Genomic DNA, 22,505 nt, shown 5'->3' with positions numbered 1-22,505 from the left:
TTGATAAAATGCGACTAAAGATCGCTTGACATTTAGCTCCACATCTGGAAGAGGAACAGATAAAACCAGGTCCTTCTTTTTTCTGTGACAAGGTCGGATTTGAGTCGCTTTGGCCGGCTGAGTGAACATGTTCTGTCTTCTGGTTGTTTCAGACGAGGTCTAACAGATTCCAACAAGCTGAGAACAAATCCAGGAAAATCAACCAAATGCAACCACAGCAGTCAGGAGGAGTCGAAGTCTGACTTCTAAACTACGAGGCAAACCTTTATCCAGACAGACAGCCGCAGGTCAGGACAGAAACCAAATCCCACCAAAATGTTTGACTAAGATACAGAAAGTCTAAAGAAGAGACGATGGTGAGACGGACGGAGACGGACAGACGGAGGAGGACTTGTTCCCAGAACAGAGCCACGTTCTGCTCTGCAGTGGAGAGAAAGAGTTGAGCTGAGAAGAAATAATCTGGTTTACTCAGCCTTCACTTGCAGTCATGAGATCCGGATCAGGATCGAGGTCCAGAAGGAACGACCCGGTTCCAGCTTTAAATCGGGGTCCAACTGAAGCAACATGTCTGGTTCAGACTAAACTCCCAAACTGGGAGAAAACGCTTCAGACGTTCCCAGTCCAAAATCTCAGCCACCAAAAATCAGGACTGCAGGTCAGCTCATCAAAATCAAGATGTCTGTCCCGACCCAAACTAACAGAACTCTGCCTAGTTAAGGCAGGTCGACACCGGAACCAGTTCTGATCAATTCCTCGAGCTCTGGGAATTCCCAGCAGCTTTACCTCTGGAACCAGACCAGAACCAGAGACGGAACGTCTCGACCCAGCAGACTCTGATTCTGAGGAACCAGAAGCGGATCCAGACTCCTGGTTCTGATCTTCAGAACCCAAAGAGCCCAGTCCAAACACAGACTGTGGAAAGTGAGGTTATGGTCAGGAAAGGATGAACATGAATGTTTATGAACAGGGGATTCTGGAACAAACCTTCAGAGATGCTGACAGTGAAAGGACTTCTGGGAATCTGCTGCCCAGCAAAGGTCACACAGACGGTGTGAGGGCCCTCCAGGACGGGGACATAGGTGCAGCGGAATACACTGTCACCTCTGTTCTCCAGCACAATCTCCACTGTGTCCCTCCGGCTGTTGGAGTCCACGATGATGACGCCTACGTCCCCGGCTCCCGCCCCTGGGGGACAGAGACAACAAGAGGACTTTTCACTGGACAAAGGATGTGATTGTTCCAGTAGACGATGCTCTCACGTTCATATCAGGACGTTTGCTAGGGAAGCTACCTGCGGTGTAAATGTCGAAGTACGTGGGTTTGTTGGCCACGTTCCCCATCGGCTGCAGTCCGGGCCCGCGGGCCTGGACCCTGGTGGCGTCGCCCAACGCCCTGGAGATGTTCACCAGGAAGGGGCTTCTGTCTATGTCCTGGCCGGCGAACAGCACCTTGACCTGGGAGGAGGAAACCTTTAGGCCGTTAATCTGCAGCAGCAGAGTTCTAGAAACATCTGTAGGAAACCCTGAAGCTGGTGGAGACACCAGGATAACTCAGCGGACGTGAAGTTTGATCAGAGTTGTTCTGTGAATCTGACTAACGTTAATGCAGGAGCCAGTGGAGTGCACTGCTAACTAAATGCTAGCTATGCTAACCCTAAGGAGCTTATCATATCTGTAATTTAAAATGTCATTTAGGACAAGTCAAGCTTGCTAAAAGTTTTCAAAGTTAGCAAAAGCGCTAAGCTAAAAATTAGCTCTGCTATTAGCGGACTAGCTGATGCGTTCCCACTACTGCCAGATCTTTCAGAGTGTGGCTGGCTGAATTTACAGTTTATCAGTTATGAAGTTTTAAAATATTTACTTTCTTTGGCCCAAACTTCTAAACTTAAAGTAACTCTGGAGCCTGAAGCAGCCGAAGAGCCGCTGCTGCCATAAATGAAGCATGTAATGGTTTCATTATCAAAGTATCGTGCGTTCTCTTCACCTTATGAAGACCCTCCACTTTGGGCAGGTACACCGCAGAGTAGGTCCGGTTCCTATCGTTGTTGGGAATCACTCGGGCCTGACAGAACCAGATACAGAATGAATCTCGGCTCCTTGGCCGGACAGTGGCTGTGTGGCACTCCAGACCTCCTCGGTGTGTCCCTCCGGATCCTCCACGTACACCAGGACTTCCCCCATTCCGGCCTCCACCGTCTCCACCAGGAACTCTGCTGGCTTCAGGACCGTGTTTCCTCGAGCCTCGATACCTGAAGCAACAGAACCATTTGAGGCCGGAGCAGCAGCATGTTGCACCAATCTGCATCTCCATCAGATTTATAGTGAAGGGCCAACATCTGGACACAGCAGGACTTTTCATTACAATCTTAGAATTATGAGAGGCAGTTCATTTATACAGAAATATTCAGATTTAATGGCTGCTGAAAGAACCACATACTCCTATTGATTATTCACAGAGGACTGTATGTAAATATATGAGCTCAGGTGAGATGGAGCTGAAGCTTCACCAGGAACTGATTCACCTGATGAGAGACGAAAGATTACGTTTTCATTCCAACTTCAGTTTCTTCATATAAAAAGTTTCTTTTAGCTCAACGTGTCTCTATTTATTCATTTCTGGGCCTGGAGGCTCTGCTTGTGTCTGGGAGGTCGGGGCAGAACAGCACCACAGCACAAAACCTCCACCATGAACAGGAAACCAGCCACAACCTGAAGCGGATCAAACCGTTTCTCCTGGTTCTGGTCGGCGTTGCCTACCTGGACCGTAAGCTTTGGCCCTCTTGGGGTGCAGCGTCTTGGCCCTGAGCGGCGCGCCGGGCTTCAGCTTGGCCTTGGGGAACTGGGACAGGTAGGTCATGACGGAGTGCTCGTCCACGTTGGGGTCAACGATCTCCTCTGGAGCGATCACCTGGACGGGCAGAACCACGAGAACACCTGAGGGTCTGACTGGAGGCCCAGAGGAGGACCAGTCTGACCAGTACAACCAGAGCAACCAAATCAACCAACCAGTCTGACCAGATCAGCCAGTGTGACCAATATAACCAGTACAGCCAGGAACTCCAGCAGCTCCATGGACTACAGGCGGTTTTGGCTTTAATCTGGGATTTAAACTGGATCAATGGAGGGCAGACTGGATCTCATGATGGGACATTTATCTGGACCGGTCAGGAACACCTGCAGAACTTCCTGCTTTCCAGCCAATCAGAAGGCGGCGTAACGTTACCTGTGGGACTCCCAACCAATCGTCGGCCTGCTGCATGGCCTCCCTAGCGTTTTCCACCGGCTGACTGGGATCCCAGCTCTCCCAGTCTGGACACAGACCTGGAGGTGGCAGAGGAAACATTTCAGATGAATCAGCTCAGTCCTAACCGGTCCCAACTGGTCCCAGTAGCTTTTGAACTGGTCTGGGTCCCTACCAGGAGCACAGTTGTCCACCAGCGCTCCCAGTGCCTTGCCGTCCCTCCAATCCCGGTGGAAGTTGGTGATGGGCAGCTGGGGCACCTTGTTCTGGATCCAGCCCAGCAGCCGCTGCTTGGGCGTCAGCTTCCTGGCGTCCTCATCGTCCTCGTCCTCCCAGGTCGGCATGGAGATGGAGTAGTGCAGGATGAGCGTCCAGATCAGACCCAGGATCAGCTTCAGGTTCCCGTCCACGATGGCTTTGGAGTCTGGGGGACAGAAGGAACGTAGGAGGATATGGGTGGGGCAGAGAGGGACAGGGGGGGCAGAGACGGACAGAGAAGGGCAGGAAGAGACGTCAGTCAGCAGGAACGTCCAGTTTCCAAACCTTTCGTCCTTTTTCTGTTATTTTTCCATCTATTTTTATTTAACGTCTATTGGTTTGTGATCCAAAATCAGACAAAGTCCAGCCATTATAGAGCTCTAAATCTTTTCTTTATCAGTTCTTTGCACATTACACGACCATTTTCAAACTGACAAACATTCCAAACACGAGGGAGCCACACCTGATTCAAACCACCTGGCTTTTAAAGCATGGCCAGGACTAATTAAGGGGCGGAGACAACAATTACATTTCCAGGTAAACGAAAGAAACATTTGTGCTAAACAATATTCCTGAACAAATATTTACAGAATTACAACTAACAATTTAACAAAAACAAAAATAAGCTGGGACCAAACAAAAACTAAAACAAACATCTCTCCTCCTTCTCAAACAATGGACCTTCCCAGTAAGGTAAATTGGAAACACCAGGTCCTAGGCAACACTGCTCATGGGCGCGCCTCCATGGCAACACATGACCTCAAAGGAAAGAGAGGATGATCAAAACAAAATATTAAATAAAGCAACAATACAGGAAGCACAAAAAACAACAACACCTGTTGAGGGGGTAAATCCCTCACAACGTCACAATAGCAACAAGAATCAAAGGCACTGAGGAAATTAAAGCAGTTGATCATGAAGATCATGAGTTTTTATGAAGTCGACGTTGGATCCCAAACGTCGACGTGACGGCAGAGAATGTTCCGGCTGCTGATCTCAGGGAGTTTTCCAGGAACATGTGAGACGAGTTAACGAGCTGCTGGAAGGATTCTGATGTCAGGAAACCGTCTGTGGGACGAGATCGCTCCTCTGACATCATTGACCCACTTCCTGCTGCACATCAACCAGACTTTCAATTTTCTGTCACTGAGTGGAAAAGTTTGATCCAGCAGCAGCGGTGAAGTCATGGCTGGGCCAGGAATGAGTCACGTTAATAGGAACCACACAGGGAGGGATCTGGGGGACGCCGTCTGCAGAGGGCACAGTGAGGTCATGATGAGGTCACACTGTCAGACTCAGCAGGTTCTGCTGAGTCTGACAGCAGGAAACCAATTTCCAGTTGCTTCCCAGTGGTTCCAGTATATAACACCAGTCTGGTCTCTGGAAACCTGCAGTGACTTAAATGATCTGATGCCTTCGCTGCAGGAGACGGAGCAATGATCACTTATATAGCAGACTGGAGACCAGTAGAACCAGTAGAACCCAGTGGAAACATCAGAAGCCCTCCAGACTCCATGTTTGTCTCCGGCTGTGGGCGGAGCTCCGTCATGGCGGATACTCTCTACTATCAGCGGCTCAGGATTCTCCGTTTCCAGCCATGTTTTCCATCAGAGGCTCCAGAGATCTGCTGTCAGCAGGAAGCAGGAGGCCGCACGTTTCCTGCTGCCGCCACACCGTTTCTGGGTCAGAACCGCTCCAACCAGGCCTTCCTGTCGGCAGGAAGCAGGAAAACCCGGAGCGGACTCTGCTGTGTCTCCAGGCTCTTCCTGAACTGAACAACGAGCCGTTTGATCCGTTATGTCACTAGCCGCTGGTCGCCAACGGTTACCAAACAAGCACACTGCAGAGGAACAGGGGGGCCCGACCTCACCGTGACCCCCATGACCCCGCCAGCCCCCCAACAGGCCCAGGGAGGAGCGGCGTTCAGACTTCATGGTCGGTGCTGAGCTTCAGGTTCCAGCTGGAACCGGACCGGACAGACCTGGGACATCTGACCCGGTTCCAGACCGGGTTCTTCCTCCGGTCTGGAACCCAAACCCTTCAGCAACATTCCTCAGAACCAAAGCAGCCAATCAGAGCAGAGCTAAGCAGCAGAGTGGGCGTGGCCACAGCCTGAATTGGCGCTCTGTCTGCTGGCCTCGGCGTGACAGTCAGCAGATCTTCATCATGAGGAAGACCAGCTGCTGCTGCTAGCAGAACCGGTCCGGACCAGAACCTAACCCTGGCCAGGAACTGGTTCCTGACTCTGTTCAAAGTGCTCTGAATGAACAGTTCTCGGTTCTGAACCATCAGGCACTAAATCTCCCAGCAGATCCAAAAACCAACCGGGTCTTTAGGTTCCTCGCCCCGACATGGTTACCATGGAGACAACCTTGGGAACAACCCCAAAGCTACATGGCGACATGTGATCTGTGGTTGCCATGGTTACGGTCACCTGTCTGACACCTGTCCATCTGCTGGTTCTGTCCTGCATGTGTTCAGCAGCTCCCGGGACCAACAGAACCAGCGACCCGGTTTTGACTCAGTTTCTCAGGCAGCTGCTGCTGTCGGCCATCTTGGAGCCAACAGGAAGTGCAGCAGCTGCAGCAGATCAGAAGAGCCGGAACCGGGTCCCGGACCTGGTACCGGGTCCCTCTGATGGAAATGTGATTTAAATCGACTCAAATGAAAAAACGAAATGAAGAGAAAACTAAGAGCAGAGCAGCAACAGGAATTATTCTGCTGTTAAAAACTACAGAGGAAAATAGAAATAATAAAGTAGAAAATCCAGAAGAAAAGGAAATGTGGGATTTAATGAAATGATCAAAATGTTTTGAAATTTAGACTCTGACTGCTGAGCAACAGAACCTTAACAAGCTGCTGCAGCTGATTGGCTGGACTCTGGAAGGGGAATTGGCCGGACTGGGCCTCAGCCCGCCCGGACCAGAACCCGTCCCGCCTGCAGTCTCCATGTTCCACCTGAGCATCTCTACAGGAACTCCAGCTTCCTCCCAGAGTCTGACACATAGCTGATAAGCTAACAGAGCGTTAATGTCTCTGTGGACCAGAGTCCATGTGGACCCGCTTCTCAGGTCCAACAGAACCAACAGAACTCTCTGATCAGTTCTCAGTTCTTGGTCAGCTTCACAGGAAGTCCCAGTGAGTCACAGATCCAAAATAAGCAGCGTGTGTGTGAGTGTGAGTGTGTGTGTGTGTGTGTGGGGGGGGGGGGGTCCTGGCTTCAGATGGACATTCCTGAGCTCTGACTGCTGCAACACATGGCAGCCATTACTCTGACAGACAAACACGAACCGACAGAATTAGAAAATACAAGAATGGCTCTGCAGGCAGGGAACCCTGACCGGGTTCTGGAGAGCAGAGCGGCTCCAGAACCCGGCAGGAGGCCGGATGGGAACCAAACGGAAGCCGCCAAACCAGCAGAACACAGAGAAGTAAGCCTTGGCAGTTCTGACAAAGTCCAGAAAAATGAGACCCAGAGAGGAATCAGAACATCCTGAAGCAGAAACCCGAAAAGTTCTGAAGGGAACCTCAGGAACTGGAAAGATGTTCTGAAACGTCTTTCCAAAAACACCATCCAGACGATGGATTAAAGAGAGAAACATGAAGTTTACTGAAACAGCAAGAAACCCAGAGAGAATGTAGAAGAAACAGAGCAGCAGACAGTCTGGACCCGACCAGCAGGACCAGAATCTGGAAAAGGCTGAAACTTTCCATTATGTACACTGTAAAAACACCTCAGGCCACTGGAAATAAAAAAAAAACTAAACTTTTCAGCAGGAGGTTGTTGTAAGTCAATTTCTCTCTGGTTCCACTAGCAGATTAATCTGTTATACTTTTTTTTTCATGTTTCAAGTGAAATAAAATATGAACAAGTTATTGACTTGAAACCAGCTGTAAGTTAGTTTCATCTTATTTGAACTGTACTGGAAACCAGTAGAAACCAGAGTAAAATACTTGCCTGGAAAAATCCAGATATCAAAATATAGAAGCTTTTTGAAAAATAAGGGGAAAAGCAAAACAATGTTAAAAATAAAAATGTAGAAACAAAGTGAAGAAAAAGCATAAAGCAACAGGAAACTCCAGAAACCAAAGCAATCCAGATAAAGACATGATTTACATGATTCAACCATCCCAACAAATTTAGGACCTAAATTAAAATAGATTTTTTTTATGTATATTTAAAAGAAAATCCAGAAATGATCCAGAAGCCGTGAAATAATGAAAGATCTAAATAAACTAATAAAAGCAAAAATGTTACAATTTTAATCCCAGAGACACAAAACCTCCTGTTTCTGATTCTGGCACTTTATCAAACTGACTCTGCTGCTAATCCCTGGGGGCCAGAGGGTGCATGGGGCCCCGGGCCCCCAGCAGCTGAGAGCGGCCCTGCCGATGCCTATTTTCAGCAGCAGAGCTCAGCTGTCCTGCATCAATCAGCTCCAGGGCCGCCCGGGGGCCCAACGGGGCCAAACTAGAGGCTCCCAGCAGCTGCAGGCCCCTCCTCTGGTCCTGAGTCAGCAGAACATCTGCAGTTTGACTTCCAGAGGAACGGAGAAGTTCTCCTCCAGAACCAGAACCAGAACCTCTCCTAGAGTCTCCTGAAACACGTTCACTTCCTCAGAGACAGAACATCTAGAGAACCAGAACCAAAACTGGTCCAACAGCCTGGACCAGTTCTCCAATGGGTCCAGGATCCAGTTGGAGAATCTCAGACATCTACGACCCTGAGGAACACCAAGCAGATCTAGAACATCTAGAACAGGTGTCAAACTCCAGTCCTGGAGCCTTTAGATGAGCCTCTGCTGCTTCACCTGAACAGAATAATCAGGTCATTAAGGTTCTGGAGAACCGATCCACACCAGGAGGAGGTGATGGAGCCGTTTCATTCCAGGGTTTTGTTCTGTGGCTCATCTAAAGCCTGCAGGACAGCGACTGGAGGCCTGGACTTTGAGACCCCTGAACCCTTCGTTTTCTTCGTTTCTGCTGTTGAAAGTTTCAGAGGTTTTAAATCAACTGGAACCTTCTGGAAGTTCTGTGAGGATCCAGAACCTCCCAGACCCTATGACCTGCTCAGGTTCTTCCAGGTGATCCAAAAACCCGGAGAACCAAGGAACTGGAGGAAGGTTCTGGTGACCTCTGGATAAATCCAGAACCTTCCAACACCCTGCCCCCAGCAGCCTTTGTCCGGACCTCCAGAACCGGGCCGTTCTCTCACCAATGGACACCAGCTTGATGTGCTCCCGCTCCAGGAACTCCAGCGCCACGGACACGTTCTCCAGCTTCATCTGCCGGAAGTTGGGTCGCAGGTGGTACTTCCGGTACATCTTCTTCTGGCTCAGCACCTCCAGCAGCCCGATGAGCTTCAGCCCGTCGCTCAGGTCCCTCTGCAGGTCCGCGATCCGCCGGTTGAGCCCCTTCAGGTGCTCGTTGCACCACCTGGTGAAGGTGTTCTGCTGGATCTTCTTCCACGGCGCGTCCTCCGCCAGGTCCTTCTCGGTGGCCGGCATCTCCTCCTCCTCCTCTGCGGGTTCTGCGGGGCTGAGGAAGAAGAGCTGCTGCGGCTCCAGGAAGCCGCTGTTCTTCATCATGCTGCGCGGGTGTCACACGGGCTCGGACCGGGTCGGAACCGAGGAGGAGGAGGAGGAGGAGGAGGAGGAGGAGGAGGAGGAGGAGGAGGAGGAGGAGGAGGAGGAGAAGCGCGGCGGCGGGGACAGAGCCAGGATCAGAGTCCGACAGCTGGGTTCGGTCCGCGGGGAAGGTCCGGGAAAAGTTCGGCTCGGTCCGGAGGAAAAGGCGCCGAGTGCGGGGCAGCGGTTCGGTTCGGACGGAATGGACTCGGTTCGGACTGACCCGCAGGAGTAGGGAGCTCCGCGTCACTCCGCTGGACCCCCAGGAATGACCCCTCTGCACCCCTCACCATGACCTCACCATCAGGCAGCAGCTGATTGGTCCGCGGCAACCCGGGGGGCGGGACCTGCCCCACCCCCAACACGATCCGAACCCGGGACTCCCGTCCAGCTGACGCCCCGCGTATTTTTAGAGTCTGCAGCTCGTAAAGAGGAGAGAGGGGACCAATCAGAGGACAGAGACACCGAGGGGACCAATCAGAGGACAGAGACATGTCCACAGGTTGTCTTCAGAGACAGGGAACTAATTTATAAATTAAGCTGATTAATTTAAACTTGTTGAGCCTCTAGAACCAGTAGAACCAGTGGGTGGAGCAGTAGAGCCTCCTGCTGGACCACCTGGAGAACTACAACCTGGATCAGGACAGAGGTGTGGACACACCCACAACCGGACCGGTCAGGTGAGAACCTTCCTGGGTCAGAACCGGTCCGGACCCTCGGTGAGCTTCCTGCCTGCAGGGGCCGCAGAGGAGGTTCTGAACCGGACCTTCCTCACTCAGAACCACAGAACTGGGTCAAACCGGGTCTAACCACCAGAACATGACAGAAAACTCAAAGTTTCATTGAATTTATTACAATTGATCTGAAATCACAGGAAGTCACAGGAAACAATGACAGGAAGTGCAAACAGCAAGAACATAAACTATCAAAATAAAATACAGTAAAAAAACAACAAATAAAAATCAGAAACCAGGAAAATAACAGGAAGTCTGAGCAGCGCACATTGATTTACAAAGTGCTTCAATTAACGCAACATGAGGCAACGCAACATGAAGCAACGCAACATGAAGCAACGCAACATGAAGCAACGCAACGTGCGACAGCAGGTTTGCTCTTGGCAACCTGATCGGTTCTGGTGAAATAAAACATAAAAAGGTTCTGGTCTGATTCTTCTGGACCAGGAAAATCCAGATTTGCAAAAAGTTCTGATGCTGGAAACCAGAAACGGAAAGTTCCTTTTTACTGGTGTGATGTCAGAGAGTCCAGACCAGGTCCATCAGAACTCATCCAGAACATTTCCTCAGGTCAGCCGCCAGCTTGTCCACCTCGGCCTTGGAGACGAAGCGAGGACGGCGGCGCACGCTCCGCTTGGTGTGGTGCTTGGGGTTCCTCTGGTACATGTCTGCAGGACAGAGGGACAGGTTCAGTCCAGAGAGGACAGGAACCATCAGAACTTCTACAGACCACGGTACGGCCATATGCTGACGACACTCTCACTGTCTGAACGTCTGAGCAACGATCAGGTCAACCTGCTGAAGACCAGGTCAGAGCAGAATCGGCCCCAAAACCCCACCATGGCTTTAAGGTTCCCTTCATATCTCTGATGTGTTTATCAGAACCTCTACAGGTCCAACAGAACTTAGATTTTCTCTGGTTTCACACAAACTCCTGTGCATCAGGACAAGTCATTAATAAAACACCTGATTGTGTTGAAGCTCTTCTGGACTTTGGGTCGGGCCTTAGAGCCACCAACCTGTGCACACATTCCCTTCATTAACTGGGATGAGAGTCCAAACCACAGTCTCACTGTCCAGACTGTGGTCTGGGCTCCCTGGTCCAGACTCAGTGGTCCAGACCCGATGAAGAGTCCGGACCAAGTGATGGACAGCCGGCGGTACCTCTGAAGGAGACGACGTAGACCCTCTGGCCTTTCACCACCTGGACTTCGCTTTCACCAGAGACGAAGGCCTCTTCCACGGTTCTAGACGCTACTGAAGTGGACCGCTGCTTCTCATCCTGACGGAACCAGGACATGTCGTTATAACCTGAAGACCGGCCGAGACGGTCCAGAACGTCGGGCCGACTCACCGGCTGCCCGTACTCCAGCCAGCCGCCCCGCTCCGCCCGGCAGTACCACAGCCACTGGGTGGTCAGGCTGTAGTGGGGCGGCCTCCTCACCCAGGAGACGGTGGACAGACGGCGGACGGGCATGGACTCCATCGTCATGGTGACAAAATCCACCCGCTGATAGTCCGAGCTGCAGAACAAGAGGCGTTGAGAGGCGACTCGGCGACCCGGGAGCAGACCTCAGGTGAGCCTCACCTGTGAGTCTTAGCCGGGTCGCAGTAATCCCGTTCAATCTCCTCAATGTTCTCCAGGTCCGACCAGCACCGGCCATCATAGACTTCCCACTTATAGGGCAGGTGGAAGTGGACCTGGCGGCAGCTGTCTGCACAGAAACATGGACTCTGAGACAGGCGCTCTGCTGCCACCTGCTGGTCACCACAGCAGAGAAGATAAGATAAGATAAATCTTTATTGTCATTGTCACAAGAACAACGACATTTAAAAGGTGCCATCAGTCAGTCCATATGCTTAAAAACAAAAAATAACTGTCTCACAATTCACACACAATGTAAGAAATAACAAATAACTGGTAAAAAAAACAAACAAAAAAAAAAACAACTAATAAATAAGAACAGCCACATTCTCACATCCATCATTTATGATGATTAATGGTTGTTTTTGATTGCATTTAGTTTAGTTATTGCTGTCGGGTAGAAACTGTCTCTGAGACGGTTGGTTCTGGTTCTGGTTGCTCTGTATCTTCTGCCTGAAGGCAGCAGTGTGAACAGAGAAGGTCCGGGGTGAGAAGTGTCCTTTGTGATGTGTTGTGCTTTTCTTAGACAGCGGTCGCTGTGCAGGTCCTCCAGTGAGGGGAGAGGGCAGCCAATGATTTTTTGGAGAGTTTTCCTTTGAGCCGCAGTGCTGCTGTTAAACCAAACAGCTGAAGCAGCTGCATGTGGAGGAACTCACCCCGGAACCTGCAGCTGTTCCTGATGAAATGCAGACAGATCTCCTCCGTCTCGTCCGTCTGGGCCGCTTTACAGAACCGATCAGAATCTGGGTCTGACACACAAACAGAACATTTCATCACCTGAACAGCAGGAGGCGCTAAAATCCCCTTTACACACCTTATACTAGATTTTGATCATTTCAATTTGTGTTGATTTCTAAGCAATTTTTTCTCACATTTTATGGGATTAATTTAGTCTTTCTTGTATATTTATGAACTTTTCTAAGTTAGAGTTAGATTAAATTTTTTAAAATGATTATTTTCCATACAGAACAAAAAGCCTGTGGCGATAGTTCATGATGAACAGCTCTGTTCATGTTCTGGGCTTTGGTGAAACTACAGACTTTGATCTCTGCTGAACATCTGATGTTCAATCAGGCTGAGTTTGGTCCACTAGGAGGCGCCGTTTGGAAAACATTAACAGCAGTAATCTGGGTTATTTAATCATTCAGAGAAAAAAAATCAGTTCATTTTTTTCAGTAATATTTTCACCATGTGATTCATTCTTAAATATTCAGTTTGAAACTGACATTTATAGATGAATGAATCAGATGGTGAAAATATGATTTTTCTCTTCCAACAGGCTAATTAAACCAAATTACTGCTGTTAATTTCTGACTGCGTAACGTCACAAACCCAGGAACAGCGACGTGTGAGAGCAGCATCGTGCCGGAGGAGGGTGTTTCAGCTCACCGTCTGCAGCAGGTGATGCAGCAGGTGATGCAGCAGCAGCTGATGTGGCGGTGGTGTTCAGGTGCTGGGCGTTCCTGTAGATGACGGGCAGATCTCTGATGAGCTGGCGGCTCAGCCCCCTCTGCTCCAGGACGCTCTGGCTGCGCTGGTCCACGGCGTGCTGCCGCCTGCACCGCGGCCCGAACCGGCAGACGCCCTGCAGGAAGTGCTGGCACAGGTGCAGCTTGGAGCAGGAGTCCTGGAACCTGCAGCCGCCGTGAGGAGCCGAGCCTTTGTTGTAATGAACGCACACCTGAGGAGGAGGAGGAGGAGGAGGAGGAGGAGGAGGAGGAGGAGGAGGAGGAGGAGGAGGAGGAGGAGGAGGAGGAGGAGGAGGAGGAGGAGGAGGAGGAGGAGGAGGAGGAGGAGGAAGACAACAGGTACAGGTCAAGCCTTCATCAGAGGAAACTGCTGCACATCATCCTCAGCCACATGTTGCTACACCAGCCTTTACTCTGAAAGGCACCTGCTGCCTTCTTCCTGTTCCTGAGAAAGCCAACGCCTAAAGGAGGCAGCCAAGATGGCTGACATGAGAAACTGGTTGCTATGGTGATTCCTTCCAACCGCACCATGAGCCTCAAAATGACCCAGAGTGGGAAACATTAGACAAACTCAGAACCTTCAGGTCCAGTTCCTCCAGAACCAGCCGGTGAGAGGGGCGTGTCTCTCTGCTCCCTGATTGGTCAGAAACCAGGAAGTCCTGAAGCAGTGGGAGACGGAAACATCTACAACTGGATGGAGAAACTGGTTCTGATGATTCCACCAGGTCAGAACCATCATCACGCCGAGCTCAGCAAAATCTGGAAAAATCCTCAAAGTTAAACTGGGATTATGGACAAACTGGGAGCATAACTGGGCCTGGGAACGTCCAGCTTCCTGTGACCCAGTTAGACTCTGGATGATGGTTCTGGTGGTTCTGATGGAAGAGACACCGAGTCCAAACAGGACTGGGTTATATCTGCTTTTTAGTTACACACGACATAAAAGCTCCACATGAACCTGTTCCTGATCCAAACCATCTTCAGTTCAGCTCAGTTCAGTTCAGCTCAGTTCAGTTCAGTTCAGTTCAGATGAACTGTTTCAGTTAGACAGCAGTGATGTTAACATAGAAGGTGAACAGAAGAGTTTTACTTTACCTGCTGTGGATTCCTTGGTGAGACATTCTTAGTTTTTTTATTTAGTTCATTTATTTTTCGTTTTTCTTCTCATCTTGCTTTCTCTCCATTTTGCTTTCAGTATTAAACTTTAACATTAAGCCTCCAGCTTCCTCTTCCTCAGATCTTCATCTTCCATCCAGGCTGTACAGGGCAGGAGCTCAACTGGTCCAACTGGTTCCAGTAAGCCAAACCACAGACATGAACACTCTGAATCATTGGCGGAACGAAAACACGCCAAACCCCGGGCGTCGGATCCGGATCCGGAGTCTGTCCAGGATAACCAGCATCTCCAAACTGGTTGGATTTTATGGGTTTTACTCGGAGGAATCTGCATTTTGCTCCCGTTAGAACAGTTTGGACGATAATCTGAACAACGCTCTCTGAGACGTCCTGAGACAAAATGAGGCGAACGACGATGGAAACAGAACAGACAACACAAGTCAGAGCTTTTCAAAATAAGACAGGAAATTAGTGACCTTAAGGACCCTTTTATTTTGTTTTGTGACTATAACTTATAACCTTGTTTCTTCTAATCATGTTTTGAATTGAAGGAACCTTTTAGATGGAAAGTGAAATTTCTTCAGAAACCATTAGTTTCTACTGAAGTACAAGAGAACAATCACCACCAGATGGCGCTCATACCCCACAGGTCAAAGTCTGAGGCCTGTAGAGAGTTCTCAATCCTCCGAATCCACCAGATTAAAATCATCCCAGACACATCTAAACGTCCAGAGGAGTTCCTCTGCTGACGGCGTCTGCAGCCAGGTGCTCTTGAAAAGTTCAGCCATCTTTAAAGTTGTGTGAAAACGTTACTGCCACCTAGTGGTCAGGACTGGTGCTGCCAGCTGCAGAGCAGCATGAAAACTCAACAGCATCTTTAACAAAGCAGTTCTGAGGAAATGAAGACACTCTGATGTGTTTGGTCTGAAGAACCACTAACACATTTCTGGTTTCCCTCCTGAAACAGCTCCATGTTTTCCACCGCTCCACTCAGCCTTACATGTTTGACAGGAGAACTGAAGTATCATGTAATCGATCATAACTCGCTAAATACTAAACAGATTTTCAAGATTTATTTTGCTGTAACCTTATTCACACAGCTATCATAGCTACATTTACAGGAAAGTTATTTTTGAAGTGTTTTTGAATTGATTGATAGATGGTTCAGCATGTGATGATCATCTGAGGTAATACATTTATGAACATTTTTTTAAATATTTTTAAAATATAAAATTAGTTAAAAAAATAAAAAAGGGGTCAAAATGTACTAAAGATGAGTGTGTTTCATCTATATAGACTAGTAGGATCATTTCACTGATTTTGAGTTAATGGGGCAACAATTTGGAAGCTATTGAAGAAAACATTTAATAAAATATTGAATATGACTTAACATTTTAATACAGGATAGTGTGCCTAGTTTAATAGCATGAATTACCACTTTTTTGTATCAGTTGGTCACAAGGCTTTTATTTACAGGAGTGTTTGGTTGGAAATTGACGTCCCAATGTGAACCGCCTGAGGAGGGAGCTAGAGAACATCTGGCCAGGATTAGCGTTCAGAAAGCGGATCAACCTTCAGCTAAAAGCTTTCAAAAGCAATAGAATAGAATAGAATAGAATAGAAGTACTTTATTCATCCCAGCAGGGAAATTACTTTGCAGTTACAGCAGCATAGAGACAAGACACAAAGGAAAGAGTCCGAGCAGAGACTAAGTGTGAGCGCCAGGAGAAGTTTTGAGAACAAAAAGCATGAAATCCTGCTTTCAGACTGAAAATGTGTGCTCTTGGATTATGGCAGGAATATTGCCCCATATCCGCGCCTCTGGCCTGTGTGAGCTACCTGAGCAGGTGTGGAGGTTACCTCAGGCAGCAGCTGCGGGTCGTTCTGCAGCAGCAGCAGGAACAGCTCGTCCTCCTGCAGCTGGTGCAGCGTGCATTCCCTCAGCAGCCCGGCGTTGTGCTGCGAGCTGACGTCATGGGACAGCTTGCACAACTTCCTGTTGGGAAAAGACATGGATAAGACCTGGAAACACCTGGAGACTCAGAAGATCACACAATAACTATTTAAGAATAAATTAGTTCTATACCTTGAATTAATGATTAAATTAAATGATGATGAAGCATTTAATAAACTTTATTTTTTATTTCAGACATGTTTGTACAACTTAAATAAAGCAAAGACAAATAATCACGTCACTTTCCTCAGTGACTTTGTAAGAAATTCGGTTTCTCCGGTTCGGTTTGTGAAAACAGAACCAGACCAGAGCTACAAACTGAACCAACTTCATGTTTACTGGTTCTGGTCCTGGTTCTGTTGGAACCGCTGTGATCTCAGCCCAGACCGGAAGTGTGCCTTCAGGTTTCGTTTCTCTACAAACTAAAACTCACTTGAAGGCTCTCGGTTTCTGACGTCACTCTGTGACGTCGGGAAAAGTTGATATTGTTTTTATTTGGTTCTGCTTAATATTCGGGGCTGAAGTATCAGGTCGGGTTCGAGATGGACTCCTGCTGGGAATCCCGGAATGAATTCCTGGTTTTTGACCCATAAACTGGGAAAGAAACATCGGAACCAGAACCTCCGATGGGAAGAACCAGGAAGAAAACTTTCTCTCGATCACAACAAATAAACTTTTCGCCTTTTCTCAGGTTTAATTCCTGAACTTTCGCTTCACTTCGTGAGAGACAACTGAGTGTGTATAAGTCCGCGGCGGAGGGAAATAGTCCCGCAGCGGTTCGGGTTCTAGTTCCTGTGTGCGCGGCTCACCTGCCCTTCCCGAACCTGCAGTTCCCGAAAACGTAGAACCGGCAGAGATGCAGCTGCTGGCAGCTTCCCCCGCACCGCTCCCCCCGGCTGTAGGCCCCGCAGAGCCGCAGGGAGGTGCGACCGACCACCGAGTAGGACTCCCCGTCCGGGACCAGCAGGAAGCGCTGCGGACAGTTGTGGATGATGTAGATGAAATCTTCATTTGTCATCCTGCAACGCTGCTGCAGCTCCTGCTGCAGCTGCTGCAGCTGCATGCAGCCCCTGCGCTCACACAGGCAGCTGGTGGCCTGCAGGATCACCGAGCTGATGGAGGACATCCTGCTGCTGCCGCTGCTGGAGCTGCTGCTGCCGCCCGGACAGAGGCACTGAGCGCCGGGAGGACAGAGGACGGGGGGAGGGGCCAGAATCTGGGGGAGGGGTCAGATGATGGGGGCGGGGCCAGAGGTTCTCCTGCCTTCATTGTTCTGGTCTGGCTGAACAGCTGCTGGAAGTTGTCAGGAACATCTGGAGGACGAGTTCATTGGCTGAATGCTAACCAATCAGAAGTACTGATGAGGTTCCTCTGGATGAAACAGGAAATACAGTCTGGATGTTTTATTTCTATAGACCTGTGGATCAATCAATCAATCAATCAAATGTTATTTGTATAGCACATTTCAGCAGCAAGACATTTCAAAGTGCTTTACATCATAACAAACACAGAATCACAAAGCAACATAGAATCAATCATTAAGTCAAGTTCCATCAATAAATTTGTAATTGATTACATTTCAAATACAATCCTAAACAGGTGGGTTTTTAGTTGAGATTTAAAAGAAGTCAGTGTTTCAGCTGTTTTACAGTTTTCTGGAAGTTTGTTCCAAATTTGTGGTGCATAGATGCTGAAAGCTGCTTCTCCTCGTTTGGTTCTGGTTCTGGGGATGCAGAGCAGAACCAGAACCAGAACCTGAGAGGTCTGGAAGGTTGATACAACAACAGCAGATCTTTAATGTATTGTGGTGCTAAGCCGTTCAGTGATTTATAAACTAACAACAGTATTTTAAAGTCTATTCTTTGAGCTACAGGGAGCCAGTGGAGGGACTTTAAAACTGGTGTTATGTGCTCTATCTTCCTGGTTTTAGTCAGAACGCCAGCAGCAGCATCTGGATCAGCTGCAGCTGTTTGATTGATTTGTTGGACAGACCTGTGAAGACACTGTTGCAATAATCAATACGACTGAAGATGAAGGCATGGATGAGTTTCTCTAGATCTGGCTGAGACATTAGTCCTTTAATCCTGGAAATGTTCTTCAGGTGATAGAAGGCCGACTTTGTAACTGTCTTTATGTGGCTCTGGAGGTTCAGGTCAGAGTCCATCACTACTCCCAGGTTTCGGGCTGATCGCTAGTTTTTAGTTGTAATAACTGAAGCTGTGCTTTGACTCTAGAGCTATAACTCTAGATCTATAACTCTAGATCTATAACTCTAGATCTATAACTCCAGATCTATAACTCTAGATCGTTCCTCTTTAGGTCCAAAAATAATAACTTCAGTTTTGTTTCTGTTCAGCTGGAGAAGGTTTTGGCACATCCACACATTTATCTGCTCTAAGCTGTTCAGTGATTGGACGGGTTCTGGTTCTGGTTAGGGAACTAGTTAATTGTTTCCACACAGCTTTTTCAATAACTTTGCTGATGAATGGGAGGTTGGAGATCCATCCATCCATTTTCCTGGTGCCTCTCCAGCGCCCCCTGGAGGATCTCTATACATTAGAAGGGACACATATTGGCCACTTTATTAGGTACACCATTTCAGTCAGCACAGAGAATCGGCCAATCAACTTGCTGAAGCTCAAAGTGAGCGTCAGAAAAAGGAAGAAGGTGAAATTAAGTCACTCGGCGTGGCATGGTGTCGGTACCAGACGGGTCGACCCGAGTACTTCGGAATTTGCTGATTTCACCTTCTGACATCACAGAACAATAAAGCTGTCTGATTCTGAGTTAAATGTGAAACATGTTCATGCTTTATTAATTTAATCAGTGGGTAAAAGTGATTTCCATGACAACAGAGTAAACCTGCTCATTTCTTCCACTGGCTGCTGAAGCTCCTCTAGGTTCAGGTCTTTCTCTGGAGCAGAAACTCTCCAGAATTCAAACTAAACAGAAAATCTGGAACTTTATCAGTTTATTAAAAACTCAACCTACATCAAAGCCTAAACCTGACAAATGCAGTTCTCACACTCTGCTGATGCCTCAACCGCTGAGCCTGAATCCAAGTCTGGGAGAGGAAACGGAGAACCAGGTGGAGTTTAGGACCCTGGGGTCCAGGCTGAAGACCTGCTGACCAGCACCGACCCGAGGAAACGGACCAGGCAGCCCGGACCTTTGGGAACAGAATGAGAACAGAACCCAGAATGTTTCAGCTGAACTTCTAGCAGCTCCGGATTCCTCAGATGTTTTCCTCCATTTTGTAACAAACCATTTGAGACCCGTCTACTAAACCTGGGTCCAGAACGTAGACCTGGGCAGTACTTGGTTCTGGAATTGTTCGGACCTGACGTGGATCCTCTGTCTTGCTGCTCTTCTGGGATTTAGTCAAATTGAATGTGAAAAGAATCAAACAAAAATCTCGACTAATGACTCAGATCAGCTTGTTGATACTTTATTCTCTTTTCCAGAACTCCATCAGAACCAGAACACTGTAGAACTTTTACATCTGCGCTTCAGTTGGTTCCTGAAGGCGTCCAGGTTTAGTGGCTCCGTCCTTCAGGGTCTCTGATGGATGATAGCTGTAGGAGTGGTTCTGACCCGGCAGACCGGGTCCAGATTCAGCTGTCTGTCCTCCACCTGCAGAGACGGCTCCGGTTAAACCCAGGTCTCACCTGTACATCGCAGCAGAACGACGGAAACTCACTCCACCTGAACAGACGGCTCTGGACTCCCAGTGGGCCCGGATCCATTGGACCGGCTCGGTTCCGGAACTGCTGGTTCTGGACCCGCTTCATAGACCGGGTTAGAGATGCTGCGGCTGTAGTTTGTTGTTTCAGCTGCAGGTTCTTCTTCTCTGTCGTCGTCCTGTAGGAACCAGTCGGGTTTTAACGTCTGGACTCAAACGGTTCCACGGTGAAAACATTTTGATTAGAAATCGGTGGGAAATAAACCGATGCAGTTTTTACAGAACAGGTTAAATTAATGCAGAGATGCAGCGTTTCAGGCTGGGGGAGGAGCCTGTCTCTGCAGCGCCACCTGAAGGTCAAGCTCTAAACTGTTCATGTCCAGCATGTGTGAGGTCTGCAGAGATTTTGGCTGCCCTTTTCCTGACTCTTTACCTGGACAAATCCTGGATGGAGGGAAAGTCAGACCTGATGGTTTGTTGATGGAACCAAGGATGATTTAACTGGTTTCAAACTGGGATTAAAACCATCAACTCCTGGATGACGCCTGGCATCAGTTACACAAATTCTGTCCAATCAAAACCCAGATAATGTAGCTCTTTAATCCAATCTAACCCAAACGTCAATAAGAGAGAAATGAAGGCGAGACTTTACAAGTGGAAACAATTTTTCTGTAATTCAGTCCTGAAAACGACTTCTGGCCTCTCAGTCTGTTTACTGGACCAACCGTAAAACATTCACACTAAATTACATCTGATAATGCACAATAAAGGGGTTGCACAGTGGTGCAGTTGGTAACACTGTTGCCTTGCAGCAAGAAGGTCCTGGGTTTGATTCCCGGCCCGGGGCTCTCTGCATGTTCTCCCTGTGCTTGGTGGGTTCTCTGCGGTTCTCCGGCTTCCTCCCACAGTCCAGAAACATGGCTGTCAGGTTAATTGGTCTCTCTAAATTCTCCCTAAGTGTGTGTGTGTGTGTATGGTTGTGTGTCCTGTCCGTCTCTGTGTTGCCCGGCAACAGACTGGCGACCTGTCCAGGTGACCCCGCCTCTCGCCCGGAACGTGAGCTGGAGAGGCAGCAGCTCGTCCTGACCCCACTGGGGACCAGGTGTTAGAAAATTAATGGATGCACAATAAAATATATCTTACATAAATGGGAAACAAATACTAACAGAGCCACACATTCTAAAGCTGGGATGCTGGGCCCGTCTGGGTCACAAGCAAATCTCCCCGAGTCTTCACTATGAGCTGAAAAGCTAGACTATCATCATCATCATCATCATCATCATCATCATCATCAATCACTTTATTTTGGTAAATTGTCCACATTAAACACAGGAAACAACAAACCAAAAACAAACAAACCCATAATTTTCCAAAAAAGGAAGCGGCTGAAGCCAAGCTTATTCTGGTCTACCCAACATCCCACCAAGATATCTTCACAATACATATATAAATCTACATAACAATGTAAGATTTGATCATTTTACATTTTAAAGTTTACCAAGAAAGGACAGAACTTCAAATCATCTTTCAATTCATTCCACAGTTTCACACAAATAACTGAAACACATCTGGACTTTATAAAAATCTCACAAATTAGATTTATTCTCTCTGAGCTTAATTCATTTCTGAAAACCAGAAGGAAGACTTTTGTTCAATGTTTTATACATTATTTCCAGTATTTTTATATAAATAGTATCTTTAAATGTTAATGTATTACTTTGAATAAAGAGTTTATCAGTTGGTTCACCTTATTAATAAGCCTTATAGCTTTTTTTTGCAACTTAACTAAAATATCAATGCTTGTTTTACTTGCAGTTCCTCAGATTTCTGAGCAATAAGACAAATAATCCATAACCAAAGAGGAATATATAATAGGCAAGCCTTTAGCATCTATTCAATCTTTTATTTTAACCAATATTCCAATAGTTTTTGCAACTTTATTTCTAATATATTCTATGTGAGGCTTCCAACTAAGTTGATCAGAATCGGCCCGGTTCTGATAAGTTTATACTAAGTTTCTAAGTCTTACTGTATCGTCAGCAAACATTATAAACTTTAAAATACTGGATACTGTAAAAATATTGTTTAAATAAAGTATAAATAATTTAGTTCCTTGAGGAAAACCACATTTTACTGTTTGTGACTTTGTGTTGTTAATTTGTTCATATTGTAATCTATGAACAATAGATTCATGGATCTATGAATCTATTGTTCATAGATCTACGAAGCTCTGATATTTAATGCTGCGCAGGCCAAACAGTTCATATTTACCCAATAATCGTTCCTGGTCAATAATATCAAAGATCAATAAACAGACTGAAGGTATGAAGCTCCTGGTTTCCTGCTGCAGCAGCGTGTTGTTCCTGAAGTCGTCCTGCTGCTCATTCACTATATTATTTTGATTAAAAAAGGAGTCCAGCCTTTTTATCAATCGTTTTTCCAAAATTTTGGAAAATTGTGGTAACAATGATATTGGCCTGTAATTTGTTCATATTTGCTTGTCTCCACTTTTATGGAGTGGAAAAACTTTTGCAATCTTCATTTTGTCAGGAAAAGTTCCAGTTAATGATCTGTTAGAAATACAGATGAGAGATTTAATAAAACTATAAATGATCTTTCATGACAGCCATATCAATATCATTACAATCTTTGGATTTCATATTTTTTAATTTTTTAACTATGTCTATTCCCTCACTGTCACTCACTATTTCCAGGAACATTGTATTAATATTATTAAATTCATAATTATGTTTTCCATCTCTAACTTTTGGCAATTTGTT

General features: G+C 47.4%; 3 protein-coding genes across 12 annotated transcripts in view; all 3 read right to left on the bottom strand.

The window, feature by feature from the left end:
• LOC102231807 (filamin-C) overlaps nt 1-9,139 on the bottom strand; it is a 40,729-nt gene extending 31,590 nt beyond the window's left edge. For all 9 annotated transcript variants that reach the window (XM_023350305.1, XM_023350306.1, XM_023350312.1 and 6 more), the window contains exons 1-8: nt 8,714-9,139; nt 3,416-3,664; nt 3,223-3,320; nt 2,757-2,907; nt 2,130-2,248; nt 1,984-2,061; nt 1,292-1,454; nt 985-1,185 (exon numbers count right to left, since the gene is read on the bottom strand). In XM_023350305.1, coding sequence (XP_023206073.1) covers nt 985-1,185; nt 1,292-1,454; nt 1,984-2,061; nt 2,130-2,248; nt 2,757-2,907; nt 3,223-3,320; nt 3,416-3,664; nt 8,714-9,086 — 1,432 coding nt within the window. In that variant the 5' untranslated portion in view covers nt 9,087-9,139. The remainder of the gene's footprint in view (nt 1-984; nt 1,186-1,291; nt 1,455-1,983; nt 2,062-2,129; nt 2,249-2,756; nt 2,908-3,222; nt 3,321-3,415; nt 3,665-8,713) is intronic.
• Nucleotides 9,140-9,956: 817 nt separating this feature from the next.
• On the bottom strand, nt 9,957-17,247 carry LOC102234909 (poly [ADP-ribose] polymerase 12-like). Its single transcript, XM_023350323.1, has 8 exons — nt 16,853-17,247; nt 15,929-16,085; nt 12,894-13,185; nt 12,161-12,253; nt 11,448-11,574; nt 11,214-11,382; nt 11,024-11,141; nt 9,957-10,527 (listed from the first exon to the last, which is right to left on the bottom strand). Exons 1-8 carry the CDS (start codon nt 17,167-17,169, stop codon nt 10,409-10,411), a joined length of 1,392 nt encoding a protein of 463 aa, XP_023206091.1. The 5' UTR covers nt 17,170-17,247; the 3' UTR covers nt 9,957-10,408.
• A 2,223-nt stretch (nt 17,248-19,470) lies between these two features.
• stab2 (stabilin 2) overlaps nt 19,471-22,505 on the bottom strand; it is a 30,084-nt gene continuing 27,049 nt past the window's right edge. For both annotated transcript variants that reach the window (XM_023350314.1, XM_023350315.1), the window contains exons 69-70: nt 19,749-19,904; nt 19,471-19,676 (exon numbers count right to left, since the gene is read on the bottom strand). In XM_023350314.1, coding sequence (XP_023206082.1) covers nt 19,596-19,676; nt 19,749-19,904 — 237 coding nt within the window. In that variant the 3' untranslated portion in view covers nt 19,471-19,595. The remainder of the gene's footprint in view (nt 19,677-19,748; nt 19,905-22,505) is intronic.

Source organism: Xiphophorus maculatus, chromosome 17 (genome assembly GCF_002775205.1).
Source record: "Xiphophorus maculatus strain JP 163 A chromosome 17, X_maculatus-5.0-male, whole genome shotgun sequence".
Taxonomy (NCBI): Eukaryota; Metazoa; Chordata; class Actinopteri; order Cyprinodontiformes; family Poeciliidae; genus Xiphophorus; species Xiphophorus maculatus.
The sequence above is the reverse complement of the archived record's forward strand: the minus strand, read 5'-3'. Positions and strand labels throughout refer to the sequence as shown.